Source organism: Drosophila pseudoobscura, chromosome X (genome assembly GCF_009870125.1).
Source record: "Drosophila pseudoobscura strain MV-25-SWS-2005 chromosome X, UCI_Dpse_MV25, whole genome shotgun sequence".
NCBI classification, from domain to species: Eukaryota; Metazoa; Arthropoda; class Insecta; order Diptera; family Drosophilidae; genus Drosophila; species Drosophila pseudoobscura.
In genome coordinates, this window is record NC_046683.1 from 17,035,522 (window position 1) to 17,062,580 (window position 27,059).

Here is a 27,059-nt window from a genome sequence, read left to right on the forward strand (position 1 = left end):
CACGTTTTAACATTATTTTATGGATATTAATCATAGGTACAGATTTGATTTAATATACGCATTATCCACTCTATATGGTATGCTGTATATATATGTATTTGTATGGGATATAACTATATTAATTTTGACTAGTCCTTTTTGCATAACAAACTTTTGGGTTGAAAATTCGACTAAAAATTTCGATTTAAAGCGAAACAAATATAATATGGGGTGGGCGGTAAGGGGAACTAAATTGAACACTAAAACACACATTCAATAGCCTCCTCCTGGTGATGGAAGGATATTGGTGTAGCAGCAGCTGTAGCTGGTTTCTTGGGAGGGAAGTGTCTAATGGGGGGGTCTAATGGGGGTTGTGTGGTGTATCCTACTTGGCAGCTCCGTTGGACAAAGTGCGGTTCTTGCGCTTCTTCAGCTTGGTCTTCACCTTGCGCACCAGATTGACCGTGTCCAGGTTGATGGCCGTCGTGGACGATTTGCTGATCTGTATGGTGGTGCTGCTGTTTCGCTGATACTGCAGCAAACCACCGCCGCCGCCGCCGCTGCTAATGCTTCCAGTTGCTGCTCCGAGTCCTGCATTGTGCCCCGTGCTAGCCTTGCCCGGCAGTCCGGCTGCATTGCGCATCCGGCGAGAGCTGCTACTGCTGCCGGGCGCCATGCTTGGCTGCTGGACGGCAGTGACCACTAGTCCGCCCGTCTTGAACTTGCTGGTACGTCGTGCATGCTGGGGATTGATCATTCCAGCGGAGTAATGGCGTCCGCTGCCCGAACTGGCCACCGATGGATTCTTGAACATCATCCGCTGGCCCTGAGGCGGGTGGTGCTGCTGCAACTGGTGCTGATGCTGGTGCTGGTGTTGCTGCTGCAATGCCGCGCCGCCGGAACTGCCGCGGGTGCGGGCAAAGCGCGTGACCAGCTGCGTGGTCTCGGCAATCTTCATCATGCTGCTCGACTTGCGTTTGACCTTCAGACCACCACTGCTGGCATCGGGGCCAAAGCCGGACGCGGTCTTGACACCCAACGATTGTTTCTTGCCCAACTGCATGGGCTTGAACGAGCGCATCGCCTCACGCTGCTGTTGATCCTCTACGCGTATGAGACGCTGCGGCTGCGTTTTCTTGTGCTCCTCCTGTTGCTGCCACATGATAAGTTTCTGGGAGCAGGCGCTGCAAAGTGGTTTGAGATTTATCTGCAGAAGTAAGACCCTCTATTGAACACTTACTTGAACAAATCCACTTGCTCGAGTTTCGACCTGTGCTTGCGTGTGGCACCCAAAAGGGCGGGCGCTGCTGCTCCTGCTGCTGCTGCTGCTGTAATGCCTCCACCCGCCTCTCTGCCACTGGCAACGAACATGGGGCGGCTTCCTGATGCTCCTCCTCCTCCCCCACCAGCGCTGCGTATGGCATTGGCTACATTGGTCATGGTGCTCATCTGAGCCTGTGACTGGGCCTGAGCCTGGGCCTGGGCCTGGGCCTGACTCTGGTTCATGTGACCCCTAACCCAGGAGAGCGGTCGTCCATCGGGCTCCCCATGGACTCCTGTCCAAATTTTTTTCTTCAGCGATAGCTTGAGCTGCAGATCATCCGCTGAGGACGTGTTTGTGGCATGTCGCTGGGGTATAAAGTTGCTGGGAACATTCCTGTGCACAGAAAAAGGATCAATGGAGATCGGGGGTCGGGTGTCGGGTGTCGATCGATTGATTGGCTTACCTTCGTGGCGGTGGCTTGATCTTCATCGCTGCCTTGGCCTCGTTTATATAGAAATTGGCTGCATGTTTGCTGATGCTGTTGCTGTTGCCGGAAAGGGCCGCCTCCTGGTCGAGATTGTGCCACGAGTAGGTACGCCTGGCCGACGACGTTACTCCACTGCTGCTGCCCTGCTGCTTGTACATTCCCATGCCCAGATTCGCTCCGCCATCCAGTTCGGGAGCTGTGCGTGGCGTTAGCTTGTAGATGTCGAGCTTCTTGCCACCACCAGGGGTATTGCTCTTCGAGGGCGTGGTCACAATCAGCTCCGGTGGCATGTGGGCGGGCTTTGGCTTCTGCACCACCGTGTCGCCGATCTCCTCGATGTAGCGCCTCTGCAGATCGCTCTGGAGCAGGGTGTGCCGCAGAGGGGCCACCGCCCCGTAACCACTCGGCCCGCTTGTGGGCGAGTGCTCCTCATCGTCGGTGGAGAAGTGCAGATCGGAGCCAGGATCGGTGGTGGGTAGATCCAGCGTGGTGCGCACCACCTCGCCGCGCTTCTTGACCGCCTTGTTGCGCACACGAGTGCGACGCGTCTGTAAGCACTAATGAGGATTACCAGTGGAAGGACAGTGATTATTCTCGTGAGTGGAGTGCAGTGGTGGACTCTGGTGGTGGGAGGACTCTACCTTCTTGCGGCGATATATGAAGATCTTGCGATTGGCCAGCCACAACCGAAAATTGCGATCCACATGCAGCTTGGGATTCGATGGCGGCTTCTTCTTCTCCGTGGGCATAAACTTCTTCTTCTTGGACTTCTGTTTAGACGAACCCCCCGTGCTACCAGCCCCAGACTGGCTCGTGGCAGCACCGCAGGTTGTCCTTCCCACTGCTGGCTTCTTTTGTGTCTCTGTGGGAGTGGCTGCCTCACTATCCTGCGATTGGGAGCTCGATCCAGTGCTGTCGGAGCTTTCCTTTTCTTTGTGTTTCTTTGGGGATTTCTTCAACTGCTTGCGCATAAACTGATCTGCCAGCAAAGCGCTGGCCTCTGAGCCGGCGGCGGGAGCAGCCCCACCACCTTTGAGGCGCTTGCCAACGGGCGGCGCTGGCGTCTTGGTGACACCCATTTTGTGGCGGCGTCGCTTCAGTGTGGTGAGGGCCTTAAACTTGCGCTGGAACAGCGGCGTGAAGTAAATGCGATCCAGTTCGTGCATCACCTTCCTCATGCGACGCACGCGGAACTGCATGTTGCAACAGGAAAGGGCAAGGCAGGACAGGGGCAGGTCAGGGGCAGGGTTGCAAGGTGCATTACGGTGCTGTGAGTGGCTTGAAGCAGCACCACCTACCTTTCGTATCTCATGCACGACCTCGGGCGAACTGGGCGGAGCTCTTATGGGGGCACAGCAGGGTCCCTCGAGGTCGGAAGCCGTGATTGAGTGCTTGCCCTCGTTGTCCGAGCTGGAGCTGCAGTTGCCCTCGTCGCTAGGTGGGGGTGGGGTTAAAGGTCGCAACAGAAATGTTTGAAGGGTTAGTATTGGGTGGCTCTGTGAGGTTTATACAGTTAGTAAATTAGGGGGCAATCATTGAAACCCCAACCCATCTATCCCTTGATTCGTTGAGACTTTGCGTATGCCCCTGTTCTAGTATGTAACAATTTCCCATAAGCGTATGGACACACACACAGATGAACCAGGAATAAAGTACTGCAAAATCAGCTGTTTTTTGGTTGTCAGTCACGTGTGAACGCGGAAAGGCAAAAAAGCTTGGAAAATACTCCAATATTACAGCCAGTAGAAAAGAATACGATTTTTAGAAGGAGTATAGCATTACACCTGACTGTTTTTTGCCAGTCACATGTAAACTACGAATATAGATCGGAAAATACTCCACTATTATAGGAAACAAAATGCAATTAGTAGACAATTAATAAGATTTTTAGAAAGAGTATAGTATTGCAAAGTCAGCTGTTTATTTTTGCCAGTCACGTGTGAATGGTGAAAATAAAATCCTACGCAAAAGCAACACTTAAAACCCATATCTTTAAGAAATATACTTATGCTCGTAGTCGCTTTTACGGGTAAAAACTATGCTTTTAGGATCTAACAACAACAACTGAGTAGTCCGTACCTTGAGTAATCCGATAATGGTATATTCAATGGCTCGTCTGCACTAGAGCCTTCTCTCATCAGTCTTTCGATGATTTTGGATCGCAACCTGTCCTGTTGTTTGAGTAAATTTAAAATCTATTGTAAATGTTAATGCATTTGGATTAGTTAGAAATCATAACCAGGCGAAAAGTAAAAAATAACCTTAATTAAAGAAAGTAAAAATATATAAATATCATAAAAGAAAATGTGGATACAAATACAAAGCAGAAAAGCAGCAAAGAAATCAAAAACTAAACTACAATGTGGATACAAAATCTACTGTATAGATGGTATTTATTTCAAAAAATAATATTCTCCGGTTATAATAATACGCTTTTTTTTTGCTTAGGACTAAACAAATTTAAACTAAAATTAAGGTAAAGTAAGGGTTAAAAAAAAAACAATCAAGTTATAGAATAATTATTGTAAGAGAAATAGAGTTCCGAGAGAGTGCGCCTGGCTGTAGAGGATGGCTGTGCTGTGTGTACATCTAATATTATATGTAGTATAAAATACGTGGGATATTGGGTGGATTGATAGTGTGGTATATAAACGATATATATATATATCCTCCCATTGCGTGTATAGGATCTCTGGGGAACTATCCACGCAATTGGGAATTCAAAAACATTAGAAAAACTACGATACGCGCAAATAGACAGCATTCAAATTAATTCAATGCCGTACATACGTACATATGTATGTATATATCTATACATCTCTATATCTATATATATAGATCTTTGGCTCTGGCCGATGTGTGGGACGCTGCTTACGCGGTTTTTCTTCTCTTCGCAATTTTCTCATCGTGTGTGGGATCGTGTGTGTATATACATATATGGGGTATATGTTGTATATATGTATGTATAAATATGGGATCTGATTTGTCAGCACAGCACAGCGCGATAGCGATACGATAGGATTACGATTATCAGGCAAACAACAGGGATAACAATTCCGATAACGATAACAAATACATTTTTAGAGCGAGAGATACATCATGGGCACTACAGCGGCACTACTACTTGTATGGTATACTCTGTGTTTGTTTTTGTGTGTGTTTGTTTGTAGTGTTTGAGAAAGAGTTTCCGGAGAGAACCGTTCCTAGGAGACACTCTTCTCCACAGAACGTTTCACTTTCAGTTTGTCGTTCATTATACATCCCTGATCGGCCATTTTCTGTAATTTCAATGCTTTCTGTTCGCGTTTCTCGCGTTTTCTTATCTTTTTGATTTGCCTATATAACTTTGCATGGCGCTTTACTTTGTTTGGATTCTCATCGCAATAGTCCAACAGTGTCTCACAAAATGCACGTCCCATGTGTTCGTAATCCTGCGAAAAAAACACAGAAACAAACAAACAAAAAGGGCATCAGAAGAATAGCTATCATCTGATGTGATAGAGCGGATAGAGCGGTGGGCAGGCATTTGGAATTATTTGAAGGAGTCCAAAAGTCAGCGAAACTCGAACTCACGACATGTATGTTGTTCTTTTGTTTATACCATTCTCGAGACATTCTCTTTTGCAGCCCTCCGCTTTAGATTCTATCATCCTGGAGGATCGATCACCCTTACCTGCGTATTGAAGTGCGTTCCCTTGCGTGAGCCCAGCGAGGAGCCACCAAAGGATGCCTCAATCGTATAGCTATTGGTGATGCCCAGCATCCAGACCACAATACGACCAGTGCCCTCTTTGCTGCGTTGTATTTTGAACTTGCAGCTCTCGAAGGAGAACTGCAATCAACCAATCGAATCGAATCGATTAATAATCGATCAAGTTCACCCAAGTGCATGTATTACTCACCCGGTCCGCACTGTTCTTGTGCAGCATTAGGGGGAATACCTGCTCGGTGAGCTTCTTCTCCGGATTCCGCTTGTTCTCACAGCCATAAATAAATATGTTGTGCTTGCGTGAGTGCGCGTGCATATCACAGTACATGGCCACGCCGCATTCCTCAATCAGTCTTAGCAGTGAGGTGAAGAGAAAGCATTAGTATGGAAGGTATGGACTCGGACTCTGGCTCCTTCTCACCTTCTAATCATGGCTTTTGTATACCAAATGGATGGATATGTCTCACGGATAACCGTGCGATATTGACGGTTCAAATCCTTGCCGGTCAACGAATTGCGCGTATTGCCCACGATCACACCATCGGGATTCAGCATTGGCACTAGCTTGAAGATAAACTTGTGGCGCAGCCGCTTGGCCACTGTCGTATCGCCAGTGATAAAGTCCATCAGTCCCTTCATCATCCATGAGGCGGGCGTTTCGCTTGGATGGACACGTGCCGAAACCACAATCGATTTTTTGCGCTGCTCCAGGAAAAGAAGAATGGATCACAGCTCAAAGATCACTTAGATCTTTGGGGGCTTACCCGCATATTCTCTTCGTTACTGGACGGCGCCGTCACCGTCAGATAGTAGACATTATTCCCGGCCAAAGTACGGCAGAGCAGACGCAGTTTGCAAAACTTTGACTTGACCGGATGACGCTGGATCTCCATGAGATAGTCCTGCAGATCGCTGTACGTGTACGGATAGCTGTGGGCGAAGTAAACCGTATCCTCATCGTGCTCAAACTCAATGGTGAATGTGAGCGTGTATGTGGAGTTGTCCTCGTCCTCCTCGTTGGCATTATTGCTGGTACTTCTTCTTGGGATGAGAAGAATCAATTAAGAAACCTGAATATGCCAGTAGAGAGAGAGAGGGATATGGTTTTTGGGACTTACTCGTCATCATTCCGATAGTAGCAGATATTGTCGCCACAGCGCCGCCAGCCCTCGTTCTTCTGCTTGGCCCCCAGGGTGGAGTACATGACCGGCTGCATGCCATCGTTGTAGAGGCTGTCGGACTTCACGAGATTCACAATCGAGAAGCGATAGAGCATCTTGCGGCGCGTGCGTCGGACACGGAAGTAGAACCACTGCTTGGAGCGGCTCGTGTAGAGATCGGGACGCAGGTACAGCTCGTAATAGGTGGGCGTGATCTGTACCGCTTTGGCCAGGTTGCCGCTCTCGAAGCGGGACTCAAACTCGAGGCCGTCGTACTCCTCGGGATTCATCGGATGGCAGTTCGTGACGAATTTGGCACCGCCCACCGCCGAACGGCTGAACTGTTCTTGTGGTAGAGGATTAGAAGAGGATAACAACGATTGAGACGAGGTGTTCGTCTCCTGATTAGTCGATGATTCTTGACTCTGGAACGATTGCTGCTTCAGCAGGGATGAATCTTGGCTCAGCCTGTAAGCATTAAGGCTACTCGTGGTAGTGCCTGTGCTACTGCCAGGAATGGTGCTAGTGCTAGTCAGAACCCCCGTCCCACCCTTGAGTCTATCCATGGAGTTTGGCTCTGTTTCACCATGGCGTGCCCCCCTTGAAGCAGTCCCTGCCGCTGCAAGGGTAGCCGCCTGCGAATATGGTATATTGCTGCCACTTAGCATGAAGGACCTCTTCCGTGGGGGCTTGCCCTTCTGCTGCCCCCCAGCTGTGGGTGGGATTAGGATGGGGCTTGTCATCAAACCAACTACTTAAATATTCAACTAAACTACTAGGAAAATCAAAGATTATAGAGCACATAGAAGTAGAAATCTAAGAGAATGAGGGTGTAAGCCGGTGATAGAATTAGTTCTATGTGTTCTGTAATCCCTAATCTTCTGTCATTTGAAGGGAGTACTTTTGGCACGAGATTGATGCTAGATCTATGATTAAGGATCTCTAGATCTCAATCCCTTCCAAAGATCTCCTTTCGATTTGCTTACACGCTAGCTTGGTTTTGGTCTTTCTTGCATCCCCCACCAGGGTTTCCGTTTCGGATACATTTCCAGAGCCACCAGAAGGCGCTGGCATATCATCAGCACCACCAGCAAGGCGGCATGAATGGCATGATGTTTCCCCGCCGCTGTCGGGTGATTCCGTATCGGATTCCGTATCGGAATCGGAACTATCGGAACTTCGATTGATGCTAACATCAGTGCTGCTGAGCGGCACGTGATTACCCACCAAAGTGCTATTCAGTTCTGGGCCCGGGGAAACGGGCCGGACACTGCGCTCAAAGGCGATCTCCAGGCGAGCAATATTCTTTTTGGGCAATATGATCGGGGATATGGCATACTTGTTCGACGTCGATACCTTTTGAGTGCCGCTGGCCGATGTGTGGTGTTTGTCATCGCCATGATCTACCAGACGATCGATCACGGCCTTGGTCACATTCTTCCCGAATTGGCTGAGGATGTAGCGCGGCGACGCGGGCTTGTATTCGCTGGTGTTGTTCTTCCAGATGTCATCAATGTCACCGTTGGTGCTCTTGTCGGCCGACCTGCTCTTGGGTTTGCTGTCCGATCTGCTGGCCGTCCGGCTGTTGTGGCCAGCACTTGCCACGGCAGTGTTTTGCTGCTGTCTCTCCTCTGTGGTGGGAGTAGCAGCATTCATGTAGCGGCGCTTCTTCTCCTCGATGAGATCCTTGATGATGGCCTTTTCCCGGGCCTCGCCACTGCCGCCGCCGGCTCCGCTCGTGTCATAGTCGTAATCGTCTTCAAAATCATTGTCATCGTCCAAGGAGGCGCTGGTCGAGCGATTGTCCAGGCTGTTGATCATCTTGGAGACGCTGTTCAGCTTGCCCCCGCGACTCCCAGCCGGCTGTCGCACAGGCGTCGAGCGACTGGGCGGCGTTGAATCGATCCTGGAGTCCGACGAGTAATCCGATTCATCGCTGGACTCATCGTCCTTCTTGGCCCTGGGCTTTGCCTGTGGTTTTTGTTTTGTTTTGTTTAGTGCCAGATTCAATGAAAGAGTGAATTTTGGATCCCTCTCCCTTCCCCCCAAAAGGGTTAGTGCAGAGTGCAGAGTGCAGAGTGCGTGACATTTGTGTGTGCGAAATGAATCTCGAATGGGTGGGTGTGCATCCGAATTCGAATGCAGAATACTCACATAATTGACGGCACTGATGGGACTGTAGCTGAACACAACAATGCCATTCTCCTCGCCAACGGGCCGTGGCTTCAGCTCGTTGCCCGTCGGTATATTGAGTGGCTCGGGCTGGGCCGGCACATAGGGAATGTGTGTGATGCGCTCCTCGATGACCTGGAGATCAGAAAACAGAGCGAATATAAATTTACAAAAAGGAATAAAGGATATTCTTGATAGTCTATAATCAGATTCGGTTTTTAGCGAAATGAAATAGAATTCACTAGTTGATTCGCTGCACAAATGTCCCATAAGCAAACGACACAAACGCTATTCTGCATCCCTCTTTTATACATAGACGGGATATTCTAATAATTATCCCTTTTTATCGGTTACATTTCCTTTAACTACTTTCCGTCAGGTGTTATTCCCCAGTTGTATTCCCAGTCAAATCTAGGACCAGATGTTGAAGGACGCAAAAATTCTCATCGCTGGTTGTGTGTCCTTCTTAATAAGGAATTTTAGTCAAATGTCAGTCATACGATTGCGAGTCGCAGTTATTGTCGCAAGGCAACCGATGAGGATTCCCTGGGACGCCATTTGGCCATTTCGTTTGCCCCTCGTTCATTTTCTCTTCCTTGTATCCCCATCCCCTTTCTATCCACAGCTTTGGCTTTCACGTCACTTGCCTTGTTGTTATTGTACCCACAAGCTGGAGAAGCTTATTTGTTTAGCCCTGGATATAGTAGCGCTTACTTACATAAGACGGGATGGATGTGCACAGTGGGACATGGGCCACAGGGAGGTCTCAAGGGAACTTTAAAACGAGGATAGAAACATTGAGCGGCGAGTGCCGACGTTTTGGTTACCCTTAATTCAAAGTGTAGCCTTACTTTTTTGTCCAATTTTATCTTAATCAAATGGACATATACTTTTTCCGAATGGAGTGAACCGAAAATCATTAGTATTTTATTTAAGGATTATATGTATCCCTTTATCCCTTATCCTTCTCCCTCAGCCATAGTTTGAGTTTTGACCTGCTAGTTTTTTTTCTTACTACTTGTGACAATTCAAACGATAGGCAGAACAGGGTTAAAATGTTCGAAGAATCGAACAAACGCAGCTCAACTATTTGCCACCACTACGCTTCGCCTGTGTAAAAAAACTGCGTTTTGCATAAACTCAACAACTTAACCCTAGCGTAAATCGTTGAAATTAAATAAATACAGCTTGTGGGTGAAATGTTGTTTGTTTATTTGTGCACTGTATGCTTTTGTATAAAAATGAAGCTATTGTTCTGATTGAAAGCTGAACATCAGCTGTTGTTTTTGCCAGCCACATGTAAACGTCGAATGCAACAATTCCAGTGAAAGCACGATCAACCGTTAATGTATGTAAAAGGTTCTGCTATTGGAACTTTGGTATTACATATTCGAAACGTCTCGTGTACCTTTGCCGTTCACGTTCCACTGTGGGAGGCGGGAGGCGGGAGCAGAGCTTTGCTTTACATGCAAATCTGACGGTCTGTCTGTTTCTCTTTCTGTGTGTGTGTGTGTGCGTGTGTGAGCTCTGGCTTAATTGAAACATATCAGCCGTCAGTAGGCAGCTCTTTCGCGAGACGAGACCAAAACGAAAACGAAAACGAATCCCAAGCAAAAGCAATCCGCCCTCGCACTCGCGCTGTGTGACGTGTGCCAAAGGTTGCTGTAAATTATCCTTTTCTCTCTCTCTCTCTCTCTCTCTCGCTCTTTCTGTCTCTGTTTCTGCTCTTTTTATATTTTTTGTTGTATATAATTCAGCTTATTTTTGTGTAGATGTGTATGTTATCAAACTAACTAACTAATTAGCTTGTTTATTTCTCTCGTCTCGCTGTCAGGCTTCCCTCGCGACTCTCTTCACTTTTCACTCTCCCCTCTCTGTCCCTCTCTGTTTCGCTCTGTTTCTCCCAATGGTATTGAAAACTTTATATGCCTTTATATCCGTCCATCTGTCCGCTCGTCCATTGCCAATGCCAGTGCCACTGTAGAAACAACAACCACAGCAGCAACAAAAAATAAAAAGTCAAGTCAACACTGACGGCGTTTTTGAAATTTCACTTTTTATTCGCGTTCGCAAATGTAAACGTCAGGGCCGTCGCTTTCTATGAGGGAAAGGAAGTGAATATACAACAGAGGAATCCGAGATAAAGGAAGAACTAAGCAAGCGATCCGAGCCACCCGTAGTACCACAAGTTCCAGTTCTCATCTCTATAAATGAAAGGGACATGCTTTTTTCTGCTGTTTGCTACAAACATCTGGTAAAAATCATTCTACCCTCTTTTTCAGGGGTATTAACAAGTGGAAAAGAAAAGACGATTTGCCGAACTTTCTTTGCCGATTGTTTTCCTTATTATTTTTGTCCTTAATTGCATTTAAAGTTCGTGAAACTTTGCAAATGAGTGGCTGTGCGTTTGTCTGTTCGTGTGGCAGGAAGCTTTCTACAGAAAGAAGAAGTGGACAAGGGAGAGACGAAAGAGAAATGGTTTCCAAATACAGCTCTGTTAGGGATAATCAATATCGATATGTGTGTGCCGATCGATAGCTATCAGATTTGAATTCAAATTTAAATTTTATGAAATGATTTTTTACATTCATTGATGGCTTTTTGAGCATTCCTTTGTTGCTTTTTTTTGGCACTTTTGTGCCAAGCAAAGCAATTGACAGGCAAATCTTTGCGTTTTTGTGTTCCTTTGATTCATTCAAACTACGCCACAAGCAAATTGCCCAACAATTGACCTCCACTTTAATAGACTGCCGTCGCCCCCCTCTCTCACTCTCTATAACCACTTAGCAGTCACCTCGCTCTTTGCTAGCAGTCAGTGTTAGCCAATTCTCTGGGTACCCCCCCTTTGCCAGGGGGCCCCCATATTCTAGCCCATTGATCATTACCCGATTCTACTAGCCGCGGACAGGGCGTATGTGTAATATTTGCCTAAAGCACAATTTGGCAGCAGAATCGAATTCACATACAAATCCGTACAACAAATCAAATCAATTGTTAACATGGCTAACGATTTGGCCCAACAATTAGGCAAAAGAACAGCAAGAACAGAAATCTGATGTGCAAACAAAAAAAACACGCGGAAACGAAAGGATTTTTCATTGCACTTTTTTTGGCTAACAAATGTGTGCTGCATGCCATGGGGTTAACCGGCGAGTTAACGAGGTGTAAACGCCAATGGGAGGAGGGGGGGTTGTGCACCTTTTATTTTATTTTTTGTTTTTATTGCAATTTGACCTACATATGTATTCGTAGCGGAGAGAAGAGAAGGTAAGGTAAAGAGAAGGGGTGGATAGAAGGATGTAGGAACGGGAGGATGTTGCCTTTTTGTGGGCGCTGGCTTTTAAAGCTTCCGCGAGGTCGCTCCCACCTCCACATCCTCGGCACCTCTACTCCTTTTTAGCCACCCGCTCTCCCCCGTAAAAGATTCTCGCGCTCGCTCGTTTTATGTGCATTAATATTTATGAGGCGAGGCACGCATGTCCCCGGGATATCCTGGCAGACAAGGTGCGTGTCAAAGGCATTGAATATCCACATTACCCGCCCCGCCGCACACATCGCCCCCGAAACTAGGACACCGCTTGTCCTTCGTTCGATATTGAATTCAATGGGATGGATGGATAAATATGTGTATTTCATGGCTACAGTGTTGCACTTTTGCTCCACTACTCACCTGACACTCCACGGGCCATCTGGGGGCCTGCTGTGAGCAGTCATTGTCCTTGTCCTTCGGCAGGGCGAAAAGATCTCGCGGTTCCTTCAGTCGTGCAACGGGTCGCAGGGTCTTCTCATCCGTATTCACAACCAATTGATTGGTCTTCAGGCCCTTTGATAAGAAACTGCCAAGGAAGCCTGCAAAACAGACACAGAGAGATTCCATTATTATTTATTTCTTAACGAATTTTACTTAATTTCTATCATCGTTTCTTTAACCATCAAGAGGGGACCATTGCCCACATTTGAACCTTTAGGAAACACTCACTTGTGGCCGAAGAGTTTTTAAATTTTCGCTTGATTAACACATAGAAAACAAATTGAAAGTATTACAAAACTTTTCGAGTTTATTCTGGTGTAAAATGTGTGTTTCGAATTATGGAAATGATTTGTTGTGAATGAAGTATCGAAATGATTACCGAGTCAAGGCTTGAGTTGACTGCTGACTGTTTCTGTTTCTTTGTTTCCAGCTACTGGAATGTTGGCATTTCTCGAGAGACGGGGCTCGGTCATTAATATGTGGCCGGAATGAATTTCTGATAAATCTGAGAATCTGTGGGGCAGCATTTGGCGACAACAATTCATTTCCATGTCATCCTTCTCGCTCCCCCCTCTACTCTTTGTGTGGGAAAGATATTTCATTTTAATTCTTCCCCCATTTGCAGCATGCTGCCGCGACTGGCTGCAACATATTTTGTTAATTAATTTTTGGCTTTCTTTTGCCACCCCTCCCCTCCACGCCCCGCCCCTACACTCCCATCTGCTGTAGCATTCTCTGTGCTTAGACGGATTTTATTAGCGCATTAAAGCAGATTTTTGTTATTCTTTGTCCTTCTTTTTTATCTCTTTTTTCCGCCTCATTGGCAGCTACTTTTATTGCAAATTTTTACGCTGGAATCGAGTGGGGAAGCGGAGAGGGGGAGGCAGCATGTGGAGCGCGGTCTGTGGAACATCTAGTGTCTGACCCACTGAGGTGTGCTTTTCCAGTGTAAGGAAAATCATTTCGAATCGTGTCAACTCGATTAAAAATCGCTAATAATAATTTGCATTTGCATAAAAGAAGATTTTTGTGCGTGTGCCCCGCGGGGGGGCATCGGCATCTCATTAAATGGCATCGCGGCATCGGCATCGGCATCGGATGTGGCTAATGTTCGCGTTAAGATGAACATTAATTTAAGCAGAAGAAATCTTTTCAAAGAAAGCCCCCCCATAAAAATGTTGCTCAGAGATTTACGGCCAACAGATTTGTTCGTAAACAATTTTCAAAAATCAATTCTAAGATTTTCTTTTCCTTTCTTAAAGAAATTATTTGGTAAAGCGAAATAAGTGACAAAAAGTACTTGTATGGAAAGGTGGTTCAAAATTGGGGAATAAATGGAATTCTTAACGGTTTGGAAAAGGAGAATTGCAGTGGTTTCTGGGAAGAAGATCTAGGGATAGTACGGGAAGAACAGGAAAGCACACATACAATAATTCCATAGATAGGAAACTATTGAGAAAATGTCTAACCAAAAATATGTGTTTTATTTGTTTATTTAAACAAAGAAATCCTTATATTTCAATATACAAATTGATCAATATAAATAGTATAAAGAGCGACTCTTTTGTATAATTTCTAATAAATATGGTATGGTCTTTCTTTTTTTTTTATAAATAAATAGAAAAAAAAATTCATAAACCAAAAGATAATTGACTGAGTTCTTATAGCATTTCCTAATAAATATGGTAGACTTTCTCTGGGAACCCTTTAAGTATTCTTTGAAGAAATTTATTCTTAAATACTTTTCTTCCATCTCAAAAGATCTAAGGAATTATGGATCACAATATGTAAGCAAGTAAACAAGATTAGTAGAAAAGATCTCTCCCTAGCTATCCCTAACATCCCCTACCCCACTCAAGTGTTCTTTTTTTTCGCGGGGGATTGTCTTTTTGAATTATTCTCGGAACATGTCAGGGCAGAGATTACTCTCGCTTGAGTATGTGTACAATTTTGCACGACACTCGCACTCATATGTAGACATATGTAGACTCTTCGTAAAAGTATGTCAAATTGTTTCACAGCTCGTTTCAATGGATTTCTGTGAATCCCCAACGCTTACCGGCAAGCAGATCACTCGGGGTGGAGGATTGGCTGCAAATGCTCCTCAAAAGAAATAAATAAATAAAAGCGAAAGAAAGACAGAGAGAGAGAGAGAGAGAGAGAGTGGATGAGTGGGTGAATGAGAGGGAGACACACGCACAGCTGTTTCGTTTTTGGGACCGAAATTTTGATTGTTTTTTGGCAAATGATATTCGAAAATTTCGCGTGGCACTCAAACAAAACAAAATAAAATACAACCAAAATAAAAATGTATTTCGAAATACAATCTATAGAAAACTTTGTGTAGAACCAATAGATAGATATGTAAATATTCTGAGATATATAAGAAATATAGAGATTGACAGCACAGAACCGTTTGAATTCAAATTATACTTCGATTAGGGCTTACTTTTGATTCGAAATAACGATTTATTCGAAGATTGATTCGGGGATACGCGAATTTAGTGGGAGAACGAGAGAGACTGCGTCTAGGAACCGTTTCGATTCGAATCGTTTCGTTTCGTTTCGGATTCGGGTTTGGCTACGATGCACACGATATTTGGTTTCAATTTCGATTTGAATTTCGTTCTGTTTTGATATTTTAGTGGAGGGCCGTCGGCCGGTCGGGGGCGATTCTTGTTTGTGTCGTTTGCCGTTGCCGCGTTGTTGACTAAAACAGAAAACCCAAGCGAATGTGGAGGAATGCTCGAAATCTTCCTTTGCCACACAGACGCTGCCGTTGGCGTCGGTTGTCTCTGCCATCGTTGGCGTCGTTGGCGACGTCGATGCGTGTGCACCTCTCGTACTGCCACTGCGACTGCGAGACGGCGGCAGCGACAGCAAATATTATTTAATGCGAAAGAGCAAGGAACCCAAAAGAGCGAGCAAGAGCGTGCGAGCGAGGCGGCGCCAGTGAGAGTGTGGCAGAGAGCTTTTGCACTTTCGCTGCCGACGCAAGCAGTGGGCGGCCATTTGAGCTTTTGTATGCGCCCACCCTATCAGCTGTTCGCCCCTGTTTACCGTCGTCCTGTGTGTTCCGTGTGTTTGTGTGTGTGTGATCTTCCCTATTACTCGTTATGATTGCCCAACGATTATAAATCGGACTTAAATTGATCGTTAATAATTTTAATCGGTGTGAAATTATAGATCCAACTGTCTAACAAACACTAGAGAACCATCGATCGTCTCATTTAACGCTAGAATCTATAAATACATGTATCCTCTCCCAACAAATATCTCAGCGATTATTAATCGATATGGGAATAAAACGAATTTTATCTTAATTATCCCTATAATTGGTGATGGATAATTGGAGGGATAATTTTTGGCAAATACACAACACCAATGTGACTAATTTAAGAATACTAATTATTAATGTCTTGATATTTTATTTTGTATTTTTTTTTAGTATTTTTCGGGGATTTTATTAGTTTGTTGAATATGTAAGAGAGCAGAACTTTTATCATAAATCATCTTAGAGGAGATTGAAAGTACTATAAAGGAAAACAAGGTATTAAAACTACCGAAAAAATTAACTTTTGTTGATCTTAATATGGTTTTTTCTCAATTGTTTAAATTAAATTAAATAATGTTGCACTTTTCGAATAAACTTTTGGTGTTTATTTACTGAAAGACTCGGAAAAATGCTGCCAAGAGGAAATCGTATATGATATTACAAATCGTTCGTTATTATATCAACAAAAACAATTAGCGATGACTAATATTACATTGCAGACCATCGGTTTAGAATTACCCTTGAACTGGGCGGTTTATTCAGGCACTTTCAGAGAATTGTTTCCACGAGTGGGAACCATTCAAGTAAATTATTATTGCTGTGCAAAGAAATTTAATATTCTGTTCTTTAAATTGTTGTTTGCCTTGATATCCAGAATGCGCAGGCACCCACGAACCACTTTGGTTGCAAAAAGCTTGCCCCAAGACGACCTTGACCTTGCACTCAAATGATGCATGCGTAATGGCATGACATCCGTCCCGTCCCGTCCCGTCCCGCCCCATTATTTGAGGCTTTGAGCTTTCAAATGCCAGTTGGTTGTCGCTGGAGCTTTTGTTAAACGGATAGTTTTCTCCCGCCAATCGATTGCACTTTTTGTTGCCCAAAAAGAACAAAGGCAAAGGCATTCCTGCATTCCTACATTCCTGCTTTCATTCATTAACAAAACCAAAGAAAGAAAGACACCAAAGCTCTCTCTGTTTTGAAATGTTGCGCCCAGCGCCAGCTGCCCTCTGCTTGCAACAGCAGCGGCGAGACTCGACGCGACGCCAACGTTGACCGCAGAGTACGGGGACGGTAGACTGGCAGGAATTTAGCATTAATTAAATTTTCATGCTCAAATGCAGGCAGCAATCGGCGTCGCGATGGCAGCGATGAATGCCATGCCGCCGCGGCTATCGGCTACCGAGATTCCTAATTGCAAAAAATGCTGTGCATATTATTTACTTTTTAAATTGTATTATAATTTGTAATATTTATGGCATTTTGTTTATCCCCCGAAATGCCCGAAACGAAACATTCGGCCAATGCCTTGCCCCCAGACCAGAAAAGATACAAACAGGCACTGCGCTGCGCTGCGTCGCAATACGGGATCTCATCTCTCGTGTTCCCTCACAACAAATTAATAGAATTTCACAATTTTCTCATCATTTTTTTCCCCCGTTGTGGATATTTTCTTTATTTGGTTTTTTGGTTTTTATTATTCTGATATTTCGAATTTCTTTGTGCTTTTGTTGGTCATTGCCTTTTTTGATTTGTTATGAGAAGAGCTACGACTTAATAAAGGCCACGTCCCTACTCGAGACCCAAAAGCAAATGGTCCAAAAGATCACGCACAGCATACATGTCCTGTGCATGACAATGAACAATGCACCCCTGACACCCTCTACCCAATCATAGACCTAATTAGGATCCAAGGTAACCCAGATACATATAATTATCCCTGCCTTCCTGCCTGGCTTTGGAGAAGGGCATTCCCGTAATCGCCTTTACCCATTTCCACCTGCAATTGCATGCACTATATGCGATGGTTATTGCCATCAGACTCGAACCGAACGAAATGCCCCGTGGAAAATAGCAAAGAAAACCCCAGCCAATGACCGACATTTCCCCCCGCAGCGCAACAACGACGACGACTACGACGACGACGACGGCATTAATGAGAAATGGAGGTGGTTTTTGGTTGTGGTGATTTATGCACGGGACGGGGCGAATATCGTTAATCGCAATTCAATGAACTGGGAATGTATTTTTATGCCCCGACAGACGGGGCTATTGATGGTATGGAAACGACTTTGATTTTTTTTGATTTGCAACTTTCGAGTTCTGTGATTTCTGTGATTTTCTTTTGTGTGTTAATGATTTTGTGTGGCGTTGCCATGACAGCCCCAGCAAATGGTGAAAATGCCCCACCAGCCACGGAAACAACTTCACCGCTAATTCTAATACCAATTTATATCCGATTTCTTCATCTTCCAGTGATTGCAGCAGTGTGTGTGTGAGTTTGTGTGTGGCCAAAGAAGGACAATAAAAACGGAAACGCAAAGGCCGGAACGAGAAGAGGAAACGCAGGAAAGAAGGTGCACAGATTCCAAAACAAAACAACGATTCACAACGAAACTTTTGAGGAAGGAAAGACCATTGGATAGACCATTGAAGAGTACTACTCCACCCCGCCCCAAATAATGGCCATGTAGTACAGCCAACAGACCAGTAACAAAAAAAAACAACTAACACCGAGGTGCCCTTAGACAATCGAATTCGTACAACAAACCAAGCAACAAGCAACAACTCAATCTATAACCAATTGAAAGTAAGTATTTTTACTCAGGTCAAGATCCAAAAATGGGATCTTCCTTCTTAGAGACTTGAATCTGTTGTTAATGAGACAGAAACGGGTATCTCAGGCATTTGTTGAACTGTTTGAATTATTTCTGGGTCGAAAGAGTCCCATAAATATAATTTCTTAGTGAGTGCTTGCTAACATCGATCGATGTCAGAATGATGCAAGCTTATCTCAGAAAAATGAAAAATTCCGAATCGAATTGCTTAATAAATTATATTTAATAAGATCTTATTGGAATTTCAAGCCAGATTCGAAACGTTCAAAACGTGTATCTGTTCGCTTATGGCAACATGTCTATTTGCTTTGTGAAATCCAAGGCAACGAATGGAGAAGGGTTATCTGGTTTTGAAAAAGGGTATATATCGCGATCTAAACCGTCCTTGATCTCATCTCGGTATTTCAGCCAAAATTTCAGCCATGTTAAAAAACATTAAGGCTCAATTAAAATAGATTTCAATGTACTTTGTCCAGAAAGTCAACTAGTTTAACTAATAAGCAGATAATTTCATTAACTTTGATGTGAAAACCTATTAAAATCAGATAAAGTTCTATTTGTTTCATATTTTTTTCTTCAGGACTCAGGATAAAATTTCTTCCATAAAGTTTCTTTTACACAATCAACTATTAATTAGAATTCCAAGAAAATTGGCCCGGTGTGTTATTTAGCGGTTAGCGGTGTATTATTTAACTTTTAATACCCCGGAATTTGTTAACTTTACGCCAGTAACGAATGTCAGTTGCCTCCGCGGATTTATAACGTAAAAACAGGAAAGGTTTTTACATACAATAACTTGGGAAATAAGACCTAAATACTTCATATATTAACAGGAAAAAATTGTATACAGATAGTACTAGCAGATTCGCTGAGTCTGGCAATTTTGTACCCCAACCTCAAACCAATTGAGCGTTTTGTAACGTGACGTCATTATCGTTTTGTCGTACGAATGTAACGTGAGGCCAGAATGTAAATGAATAATACTTAAAGTACACTAACTTGTACCTCCACTGGATGCGGTCAGCGTGCAGACGGGAAAGAGTTGAGCCTGGAGAAACTGCACGCGCCCACCGCCGCCGCCAAAGTCCATGATTTTGGAGCCGATAAGCCTACGACATGATGGTAATGGGACTTGAGAGGATTACTAAGGGAGGATGATGCAGAGCCGGATAATCCACTCGATGTAGTACGCGAACCGCACAAAATTCTCGGATTGATTTAACAGAGGAGTTCGATTTTCAGTTTTATTTAGCTCTCCCCTTGGCTTTGGCTTTGGCACACATCAAAATGCAACAACTCTACTAGTACTTGTGTGTATAGATAGATAGATAGATAGGTAGATAGGCTCTCGCTTATGCAACTGCCTGGATATAGGCGCACGCATGATTTGTGTTGCCTCTTGGGCCCTCGTTAGGCGGCATTTTGACGCTCGCTGATTATTGTTAGTTCTTGTGGCTTTCTGTTGGACTTTGTTTGTTTGCTCGAAGACGACTCCTCCTCGAACCGACTCGCATTGCGTCGCGTCGCGGCGATAACTGAGTGGTTTGCCCCATTCGATAACTGGGGCCCGCCCGCTGTGAGCCAACTCGAATTTCCACTGCGACTGTTATAAGCAAATAAACAAAGCCAGGCCTCTCCAGGCCTCTAGTCGTCGTTGTTCTCTGCTGTCGTTGTCGGTTGTCTCTAATGCCAAAAAACACAAAAAGAATAGAGGAAGTGCAAGGTACTCCTGGTATTCTATACCCCCCACACACACAGAGACACACTCGCCTCGACTAAGGCCCAGACATACTCATGCATGCACACAGACATGCCATGAACATGAATTTGAGTCGATTCGATTCCGGCTGGTGTTCAAACAAAGCCAACGGTAGAGGCAACCCAGCCTTGGATACGGAAAACAAAAAACAAATCACACGGAATTTGTCTGTATTCTAACAAGCAACAAATGATTCCTGGAAGTGGATCGAAGCGATGAATACCGCTTGATAAAGCAACAGCCCTTTTATCATTTGATTCTCGATTACGTTGGGTAGTGTGAGGTGAGCCAAAACCGGCAACGAAACATTCTAAGAGACTGTGGGAACTCTGTAGTGCGGAAGGTTTTAATTAGATGCGGCTGTGTCCCAAAATACTGGTCGAAGAAGGAGAAGGAAGTACCGTAGTATCATCACAGATATTGTAACTCTTCCTAAGAGAGGTGGAAACACTCTTGCCCTTGACACATGTGATGTTTTTGTTGAGGCTCAATCGTCACTCTTATCTAGCGTTGGTACATTCGAAAGGGACCCATATATCGATTCTCTATCGAAAGCACAGTTTCGCATCCTTCAGAGAAAGGTGATCGATCTATCGATTGGTCTATAGGTATCGTTACTCGGCTCTGTCCAGTCCATCATGCCCTCACCTTAAACAATTTAGCCTGAGGCCACTGCCAGGCCTGGCTGCTACGACCCCTCACGATCAGCTGCTGATGGTGCTGTTGCTGTTGCTGTTGCTGTTGCTGCAGCAAAGACAAAAAAAAGCCTCGCTGCCAAACAAATTTGTCAAAGTCGTAGATTTCTGAGGTCCCGTTCCTCCCACAGCGGCAGCTGCTGTCAGCTGCCTACGCGGACACAAAACGAACAGGTGTCAAAGAGTGGGAGAGAAGGAGAGAGAAGAGCCACGAGCCACGCAACGAGAGGGCGCAGTCGGTCCTAATCTATTCTCCCTCCTCATTCTCTTGATTGCTTCTGTGCCTATGGGATTATGTCATCGCAAATAGATGCACAGAGCCAGCCAGTGGCAGTGGCAGCAGCAGCGGCAGTGGCAGCAATGATCTTGATCGTGCAATTTATGTGTTTTCTATTTTGGCAAGCTCCGCCATGGCTGCCAAGGTGAAAAGACTCTCTCTCACCGAACCGTGCCGTGCCCCGTACCCCGTGCCGCGTCCCATCCCTCACCGCATGCTTGGCCCTCGTCAATCATCGAATTGTGCCAGCGATTAGCTCTCTCTCTCTCGTTCGCTTCGCACTTGCATAGCTCTGCCATATTCGTGTTCCGCTCTTATTATGTATGCATACCTTGCGAATAAGGTATGCTGATTTTGTACACATGTTTTCAAAACAGCATCTCGGACATCATGGAGTAGAAAGGTGTATATTTTCGTCTATATATATTTACATATTTATTTATGTAAGTACGAACTTTTGAGAATCGATCGATTTGGTTGTTTCATGGACAATAAAACAATAAAACAATAAAACATGGACAAAACAAACTTTTGCGAAAAAAAGTACATTACTTTTAGAATACACCAACCAAGCGGCGGAAATCATAGTTGTATTCAGATATACAATATCTTATTTTGTATTTATACAAGTTTTATTTATACTCAAAGAAAAATGACATTCTAAAAAGAAGTACACTCATATTCAAATTAAATATATTAAATATAAATTTAAAACAATTTTGAATGTTTTTTTTTTTTGGTATGAATAGATAGATATATGATAAATATTTATATCATTACAATATAAGTGAAAACTCGTTTTGTTTTTACAAATTCCTCTCTCGGAGCATAGCTATTATTATATCTAGCTTTTCAAGGGTATCCAAAGATTCGGCCCTCGAACATAGCCTACCTTTTCAAGTTCTCTTTCGGCTGATGCCTCCCCTGCCCCTGCCCCATTGTGGCTGTTGTCGCTTGTGGTAGAAATTAACAAATTGCAATTAAAAATGCTCGCTTGCCACATTTTGGCAGCGTTCAAAACGCTGTACGTGTACGTGTGTGTGTGCCTTTTTTTACAGCTAAAATAATAAACGGAATAATAATTGTGACAGAGATAAACGACGAACATGAATTGAAAGTGAAAAACGAATTATGAACATTGTGAATTATACTTATTATTATCCCCCATGGTATCTAAATTCGTCTTTGATCTGTTCTGCTGCTGGCGCGTACATTTGTATGCCCGTGCAACACTTGATCGTGTGTGTGTGTGTGTGTGGTGGCAGAGAGACGCGGACACTCACCATTCACATAGTCCCCCAGGACGAGGGAGCATTCCATGTCATTGCATTTGAAGTTTGCTCTCACCAAATTGACATTAACGCTGTCCTCGTCGGCGACAACGACGGACTGCTGCCGCTGTCGCTCTGCCGACGTCTCGTGTGTGTGAGAGTGTGTGTCATTGTTGTTGGTATCATCCTCCTCCTCGTCGCTGCAGCTACTGCTGTAGCAGCACTCGCTGGAGATCTCTGTCGCTGCCTGGCGAGGATGAAGATTGGGCTGGCTGAAGGGCTGATATGTCGGCTTGATTAGATGCCGACGACGGCGACTTATTGAAGCTGCGCTCAATGTACGCAGCAGGCAGCTGAAGGATGATGCCTCTGCCGCTGCTGTTGTAACTGTTATTGTCTCATCCGCCATGTGGTACAAAAAAAAAACGCTGACTCAGCGGGCACTTGAGGCACGAAACAATACGCGCACTCACACACACAGATAATACAAAAGAATGTACGAACAACGGGACAAACACGCGCTCCCGCACTTGTCCAGCAGAATGGATGGACTCTCTTTCTTCTCTGCCTGGCTCTGCTGTCTGCTGCAGTCTCCGTAAGTAACGGGACAACTTGGCTGCCAGCCTGAGGCTCGCTCTCAGAGCAACTGCGGACCGACTCTCCGTCGAGCTTGGACGACAATGGTGGGTGCCTCTGGCTCTGGCTCCGGCTCTGACTCCGACTCCGGCCTGTGCCTGGGGCTGTGGCAAAATTGCGAATCACAGTAAACCACGGCATCGGCAACAACGGCATTAAAATTGTTGCTGCCACGTCGTTGCCTTTGTGCAAGGCACCGAAAAAAATTGTTTTTCGTTATTTTGTTGTAGGCCTACACACGGCAAAAGCGGGGATGTGGGTGGCTTTGGAGGTGTGGACTGGTCATGAAAGAGACAGAAGGAGAGAGAGATAGAGGCAGCACCGACACCGCTTCCTCTCTCTGCTGGCGGGGGGAGGGGAGGTCTTGCGGCAAACTCTGGCTGTGATTAACATAAATTGCGCACGACATGGGCTATAAACAGCGCAACAAAAAACACTCCGCTTAACTCCAGGCTCACCTTCCAGTGCTGCCTAAACTCCTTCTACCACCCCCGCACCCCCGAACATTGTTTTTGCAATTTTAAAATATGACGCACACACACACACAGTATGTATAAGAAACTCTCGCAAATTCCCGTTTGAGCCGGGACGATTGCTTTGGAGCCAAGGTGTATTTCAATAGGGTGCCGCTCGCCTTAAGTGCAGGTGTGGCGGTGATTTTCGATCATACCCGCTCTCTTAGAGATCGCACTGACCAACAAGAGTGGGCTAGTGGGCTCTCTAGGGCTACACCCTAAACTCTGTAAACGGGCACACCTTGCTTTGTAGGTTTTTTCTCTTGTCCTCCCCGTTCATGTTGCCTACTTTTTTGGCGCGTGAGTGATACCCACTCCCACTCCCACTCTGTCTGTGTATCTCTCTCCCTCTCTCTCTTTGTGGCGGCCTCTCCTCGCTTGGCACAAATTTTTCAGCTTGTGCTGCTGCTGCTGTTATTGTTGTTGTCGGAGATGGAGACGATGTCGGCTTATTGGCATTTGACAGCGGCCTGGCAACGGCGGGACGTCCTTAGAGAGGTCCTTTGAGCAGGCTCAATGACGGGCTATGAAGGGTGGGCAGGGCCGGGGGTGTGCAGCAAGGCAACGAAATGTGGGAGGAGAGCAGCAATTCGTACAGTGGGAGATCACCTGGAACTAGAGTTGTCATCCGTGGGACATGCATGTCATCGATACTCATCGATAGTTGCCATTGGTGTCTGGCCAGGTGGGTAATTATCGAACAATGATGACCGGCAGAAACGGTACTGCTTACAATGTAAAATAGTTAATTAATATCGAAGCTAAATATTCCACTGGCAGAACGAGTGCAATATCTTTTCCATCAACAAGCAGTTACCTGAGGAGTCGTATCGTTCGTCTGTCTGCAATGCGTCATTGGAGCGCCCTTCCCTACCCAGGGAGGGAACCCCAAACCCAGACACAACACTTTGCTGCAATGCCCAACCCCCCCAGGCACTCTTTTCGATTCCATTCGGGGGGTGGGGTGGGGGGTAGAACTGCTTGCCTGACTCGGTGTTGTCATTTTGCTTTACCAATTGGTTGCGTCTCCTTTTTGTGATGTTTGCTCAAATGGTTTCGTGTAGTATTTTTGGCTGCGGCCGCCCGCAGTACCCCCGATCCCTCCTTCAGCACCACCCCCAGCCTATAGGGACAGGCAGTCCCAAGTCAAGACAGTGACAGGAGCCAGACCAGAGAGAGAGAGAGAGAGGAGTGCTAGAGGCATTGCTCGTGCTCGTGCTCGTGCTTCGCTCTGTTATTGATATGCATTTGGAGCTAGGGAACCCAAAAATAGACGCAAGAACCCAAAAAAAGAAACTATTTTTCAAACTATTTACGGGTGGAACGGACACGTACGTCAGGCGTCAGGTACGTCAAATGCCAGGAGGCTACGGAAGCGGAAATTGAACGGCTAAAACAGAAGAAAGGGCAATAGAAAAAGGCAAGTCCCCCCGCAAGCGTTAAATAGATTTCCTGGGATTTTGCTTTTTCCTGCTAGTCACCAATTAGGATGCACTAAAGCTCTTCATGGCAGAATGATGTTTGTTTCTAGATTTATAAGGGGCGAACCACTAAACCACCATTAAAGCTTCCGCCTGGGACTCACCATCGTTTGTCGTCTGATGCCTCGACTGTTGCTGGTCGCTGTGCTCCTTGTCCTTGACGCCCTTCTGCATCCTTGAGCTCTGATCTATGATTACCCGCTAACAGATCCTTTAATTGCTTATTGCTATCACTTGGTTATTTTGAGAGAACTTAATATTTTATGTTTGTATTTTATGAATTGTGGGAGAGTGAAACTTTTGAAAAAACGTTTTACTAGGAATCAGAATTGTGAATATTTTGGGGATATGTTGTGCGTGTCTAAGGCCGAACAGTACTGGCCTGCTAGTCGAATCGAATGAAACAGATTTGAATGATTTAAATGATATTTCACTCGGCACACTATCTTGCCTGATTCCCTCTCTGTCTCTCGCTCTCTCTCTCTCTCTCTCTCTCTCCGTGTTTGAGCGCTCCTACGCGTCGTCCTCCGGTGGCGAGTGAATGAACGGCCACCAATGCCGGATACCGGATTACTGGCTACCGGATGCCGCTTGGCAGCCGGAAAAAGCGGCCCCAAACACTTCGTGACAATGCGCTCGGGGGCTGGGCCTGAGCGGGGCTGGCAAACAAATCAAAGCGAATTAGTTGCATTAGTGGCAGCTATCAGCAGCAGCAGCAGCAGCCGAGCCGACTGGGGCAGGAGGATGCCCGGCTGCCGTCGATGCCAATGTGTTGTCCCAGTCCCATTTCCACTGCCGATTCCCAGTTCTAGTCCCCAGTCCCCAGTCCCCGGGGTGCCAACTTGGGCTTGGCGTGCCAGTGCCAGCGCCTCCAATAATGCACATGCGAGTGTAGTCCATGGAAAACAGGGTGCTGAATGGAGGCATCAAATCATTTATCGATTGCCTTGATCTTGCGATCCAAAAGAATTTGAAAAGATCACCTCTGGCTAGTGATGGCACACAGCACGCTCTCTCTCGACTCTCTCTCTCTCTCTCTCTCTCTCTGTGTGTGTGTGTACACACTGATCCAGTGTTCACCCGTTGTGCGCTAGATAATCGCACAGTATGTATTGAGGCCCCCACCTCCCCTATCACTAGCCCCTTCCACTGCCCCTTCCACTGATTATGTGCCATTAAAACTGGCTGCCAATTGGCAAAAGGTTTTGTTCTCTCTCCTTGGGGCTCGGCTTATGCTCCATTTTTAGCAGTTTTTTGTGCTCCTGCTCTGTGCTGCATTTTCTGCACTTTGGCGCGGTTCAAAGTTCAATGCATTTGTCTTGCGACACGCAGACACGCGCAGCAGACCACCTGACAGGCGGCCCATGCCACACACCACACACACTTGCAACACGCGCTCTCAGATATTGTCGAAAAGAATTCTAAACGCAACTTTCTCGTACGTGTGCCAGCATTGCTTTGATGGTTTGAGGCTTTTGGGCTTTGAGGTTTGGGGCTTGGGGCTTGGGGCTTGGGAGCGTGTGTTCGTTCCCCCTGTCAGGCGGCCGTCAACAAACCAGGAGAAATGAAATATGCGCGAGTGGTTCGCAACCGTATGAACTTTGAACTTAATGCAGAGTTTTCCCACCTCATGCATGCATGCATGCCGGAGAGGGGGAGGGAGAACGAGACCGAGAAGGAGGCGTGTTCGTTGCGTGTTTTAAACTTTTGGGTAGCCTCGGAAAAGTAAATTTGCATACGGTGGGTTTTTCGGTGGCTAGTCGCTGGTTCGAGGATGGAGAGCTTTCAATTTTTGTTGCTCGCCAAATGCCAAAAGTGCGTCGTCCATGAATGGCGATGACGGTGTAAAGGTGTGTTGAGAGAAAAGCCAGACCTCTCGCTTCCATCAATGAGGATGGGACGATGCAAAAGACTCGCTTCATCCATTCGTTTGCCTGTAGTGGTTGAAATGTAAGGGGAATTCCATAGCATAGACCCCATCATCTGGGGTCCCCTCATCTCTGACAGAGTC

The 27,059-nt window shown here is 45.7% G+C and overlaps 3 protein-coding genes across 16 annotated transcripts in view; 1 reads left to right on the top strand and 2 right to left on the bottom strand.

The window, feature by feature from the left end:
• On the bottom strand, nucleotides 1–25,415 carry Nna1 (Nna1 carboxypeptidase). Of its 14 annotated transcripts, none has more exons than XM_015186002.2 (16): nucleotides 25,153–25,415; nucleotides 12,442–12,620; nucleotides 8,754–8,906; nucleotides 7,586–8,570; nucleotides 6,558–7,311; nucleotides 6,204–6,480; nucleotides 5,861–6,141; nucleotides 5,633–5,792; nucleotides 5,404–5,562; nucleotides 4,994–5,161; nucleotides 3,810–3,925; nucleotides 3,029–3,164; nucleotides 2,372–2,923; nucleotides 1,707–2,287; nucleotides 1,220–1,636; nucleotides 1–1,163 (listed from the first exon to the last, which is right to left on the bottom strand). In XM_015186002.2, exons 1-16 carry the CDS (start codon nucleotides 25,220–25,222, stop codon nucleotides 365–367), a joined length of 5,787 nt encoding a protein of 1,928 aa, XP_015041488.2. In that variant the 5' UTR covers nucleotides 25,223–25,415; the 3' UTR covers nucleotides 1–364. The 14 variants fall into 14 exon arrangements, with proteins under 14 accessions (XP_015041488.2, XP_033238554.1, XP_033238549.1 ...); XM_033382663.1 differs by lacking the exon at nucleotides 25,153–25,415 and adding an exon at nucleotides 19,420–19,519 and having other exon boundaries at nucleotides 6,558–6,940; nucleotides 7,956–8,570; XM_033382658.1 differs by lacking the exon at nucleotides 25,153–25,415 and adding an exon at nucleotides 19,420–19,519 and having other exon boundaries at nucleotides 5,093–5,161; nucleotides 6,204–6,477.
• The window catches only part of Nadsyn (NAD synthetase), a 32,457-nt gene that overhangs the window by 499 nt on the left and 4,899 nt on the right, over nucleotides 1–27,059 (top strand). Inside the window, exon 2 of the mRNA XM_001354557.4 lies at nucleotides 18,053–18,386. The gene's annotated coding sequence lies outside the window, so the exon portion shown is untranslated. The remainder of the gene's footprint in view (nucleotides 1–18,052; nucleotides 18,387–27,059) is intronic.
• Nucleotides 22,053–23,588, bottom strand: LOC26532158 (cytosolic carboxypeptidase Nna1-like). Its single transcript, XM_015186006.2, has 2 exons — nucleotides 22,429–23,588; nucleotides 22,053–22,203 (listed from the first exon to the last, which is right to left on the bottom strand). The coding sequence occupies exons 1-2, from the start codon at nucleotides 22,823–22,825 to the stop codon at nucleotides 22,160–22,162; spliced, it is 441 nt and encodes a 146-aa protein (XP_015041492.2). The 5' UTR covers nucleotides 22,826–23,588; the 3' UTR covers nucleotides 22,053–22,159.

Bases quoted from the DNA above. Each gene is read 5' to 3' on its own strand.
- Nna1 (XM_033382653.1), bottom strand. From the start codon at position 19,504: ATGGACTTTGGCGGCGGCGGTGGGCGCGTGCAGTTTCTCCAGGCTCAA. The intron at 2,288-2,371 runs GTAGAGTCCTCC...AATCCTCATTAG, and splicing joins TCATATATCGCCGCAAGAAG to TGCTTACAGACGCGTCGCAC. The intron at 1,637-1,706 runs GTAAGCCAATCA...TTCTGTGCACAG, and splicing joins ATCAAGCCACCGCCACGAAG to GAATGTTCCCAGCAACTTTA.
- LOC26532158 (XM_015186006.2), bottom strand. From the start codon at position 22,825: ATGGCGGATGAGACAATAACAGTTACAACAGCAGCGGCAGAGGCATCA. The intron at 22,204-22,428 runs GTGAGTGTCCGC...TTATTATTTTAG, and splicing joins CCTGGGGGACTATGTGAATG to CTGTAAAAAAAGGCACACAC.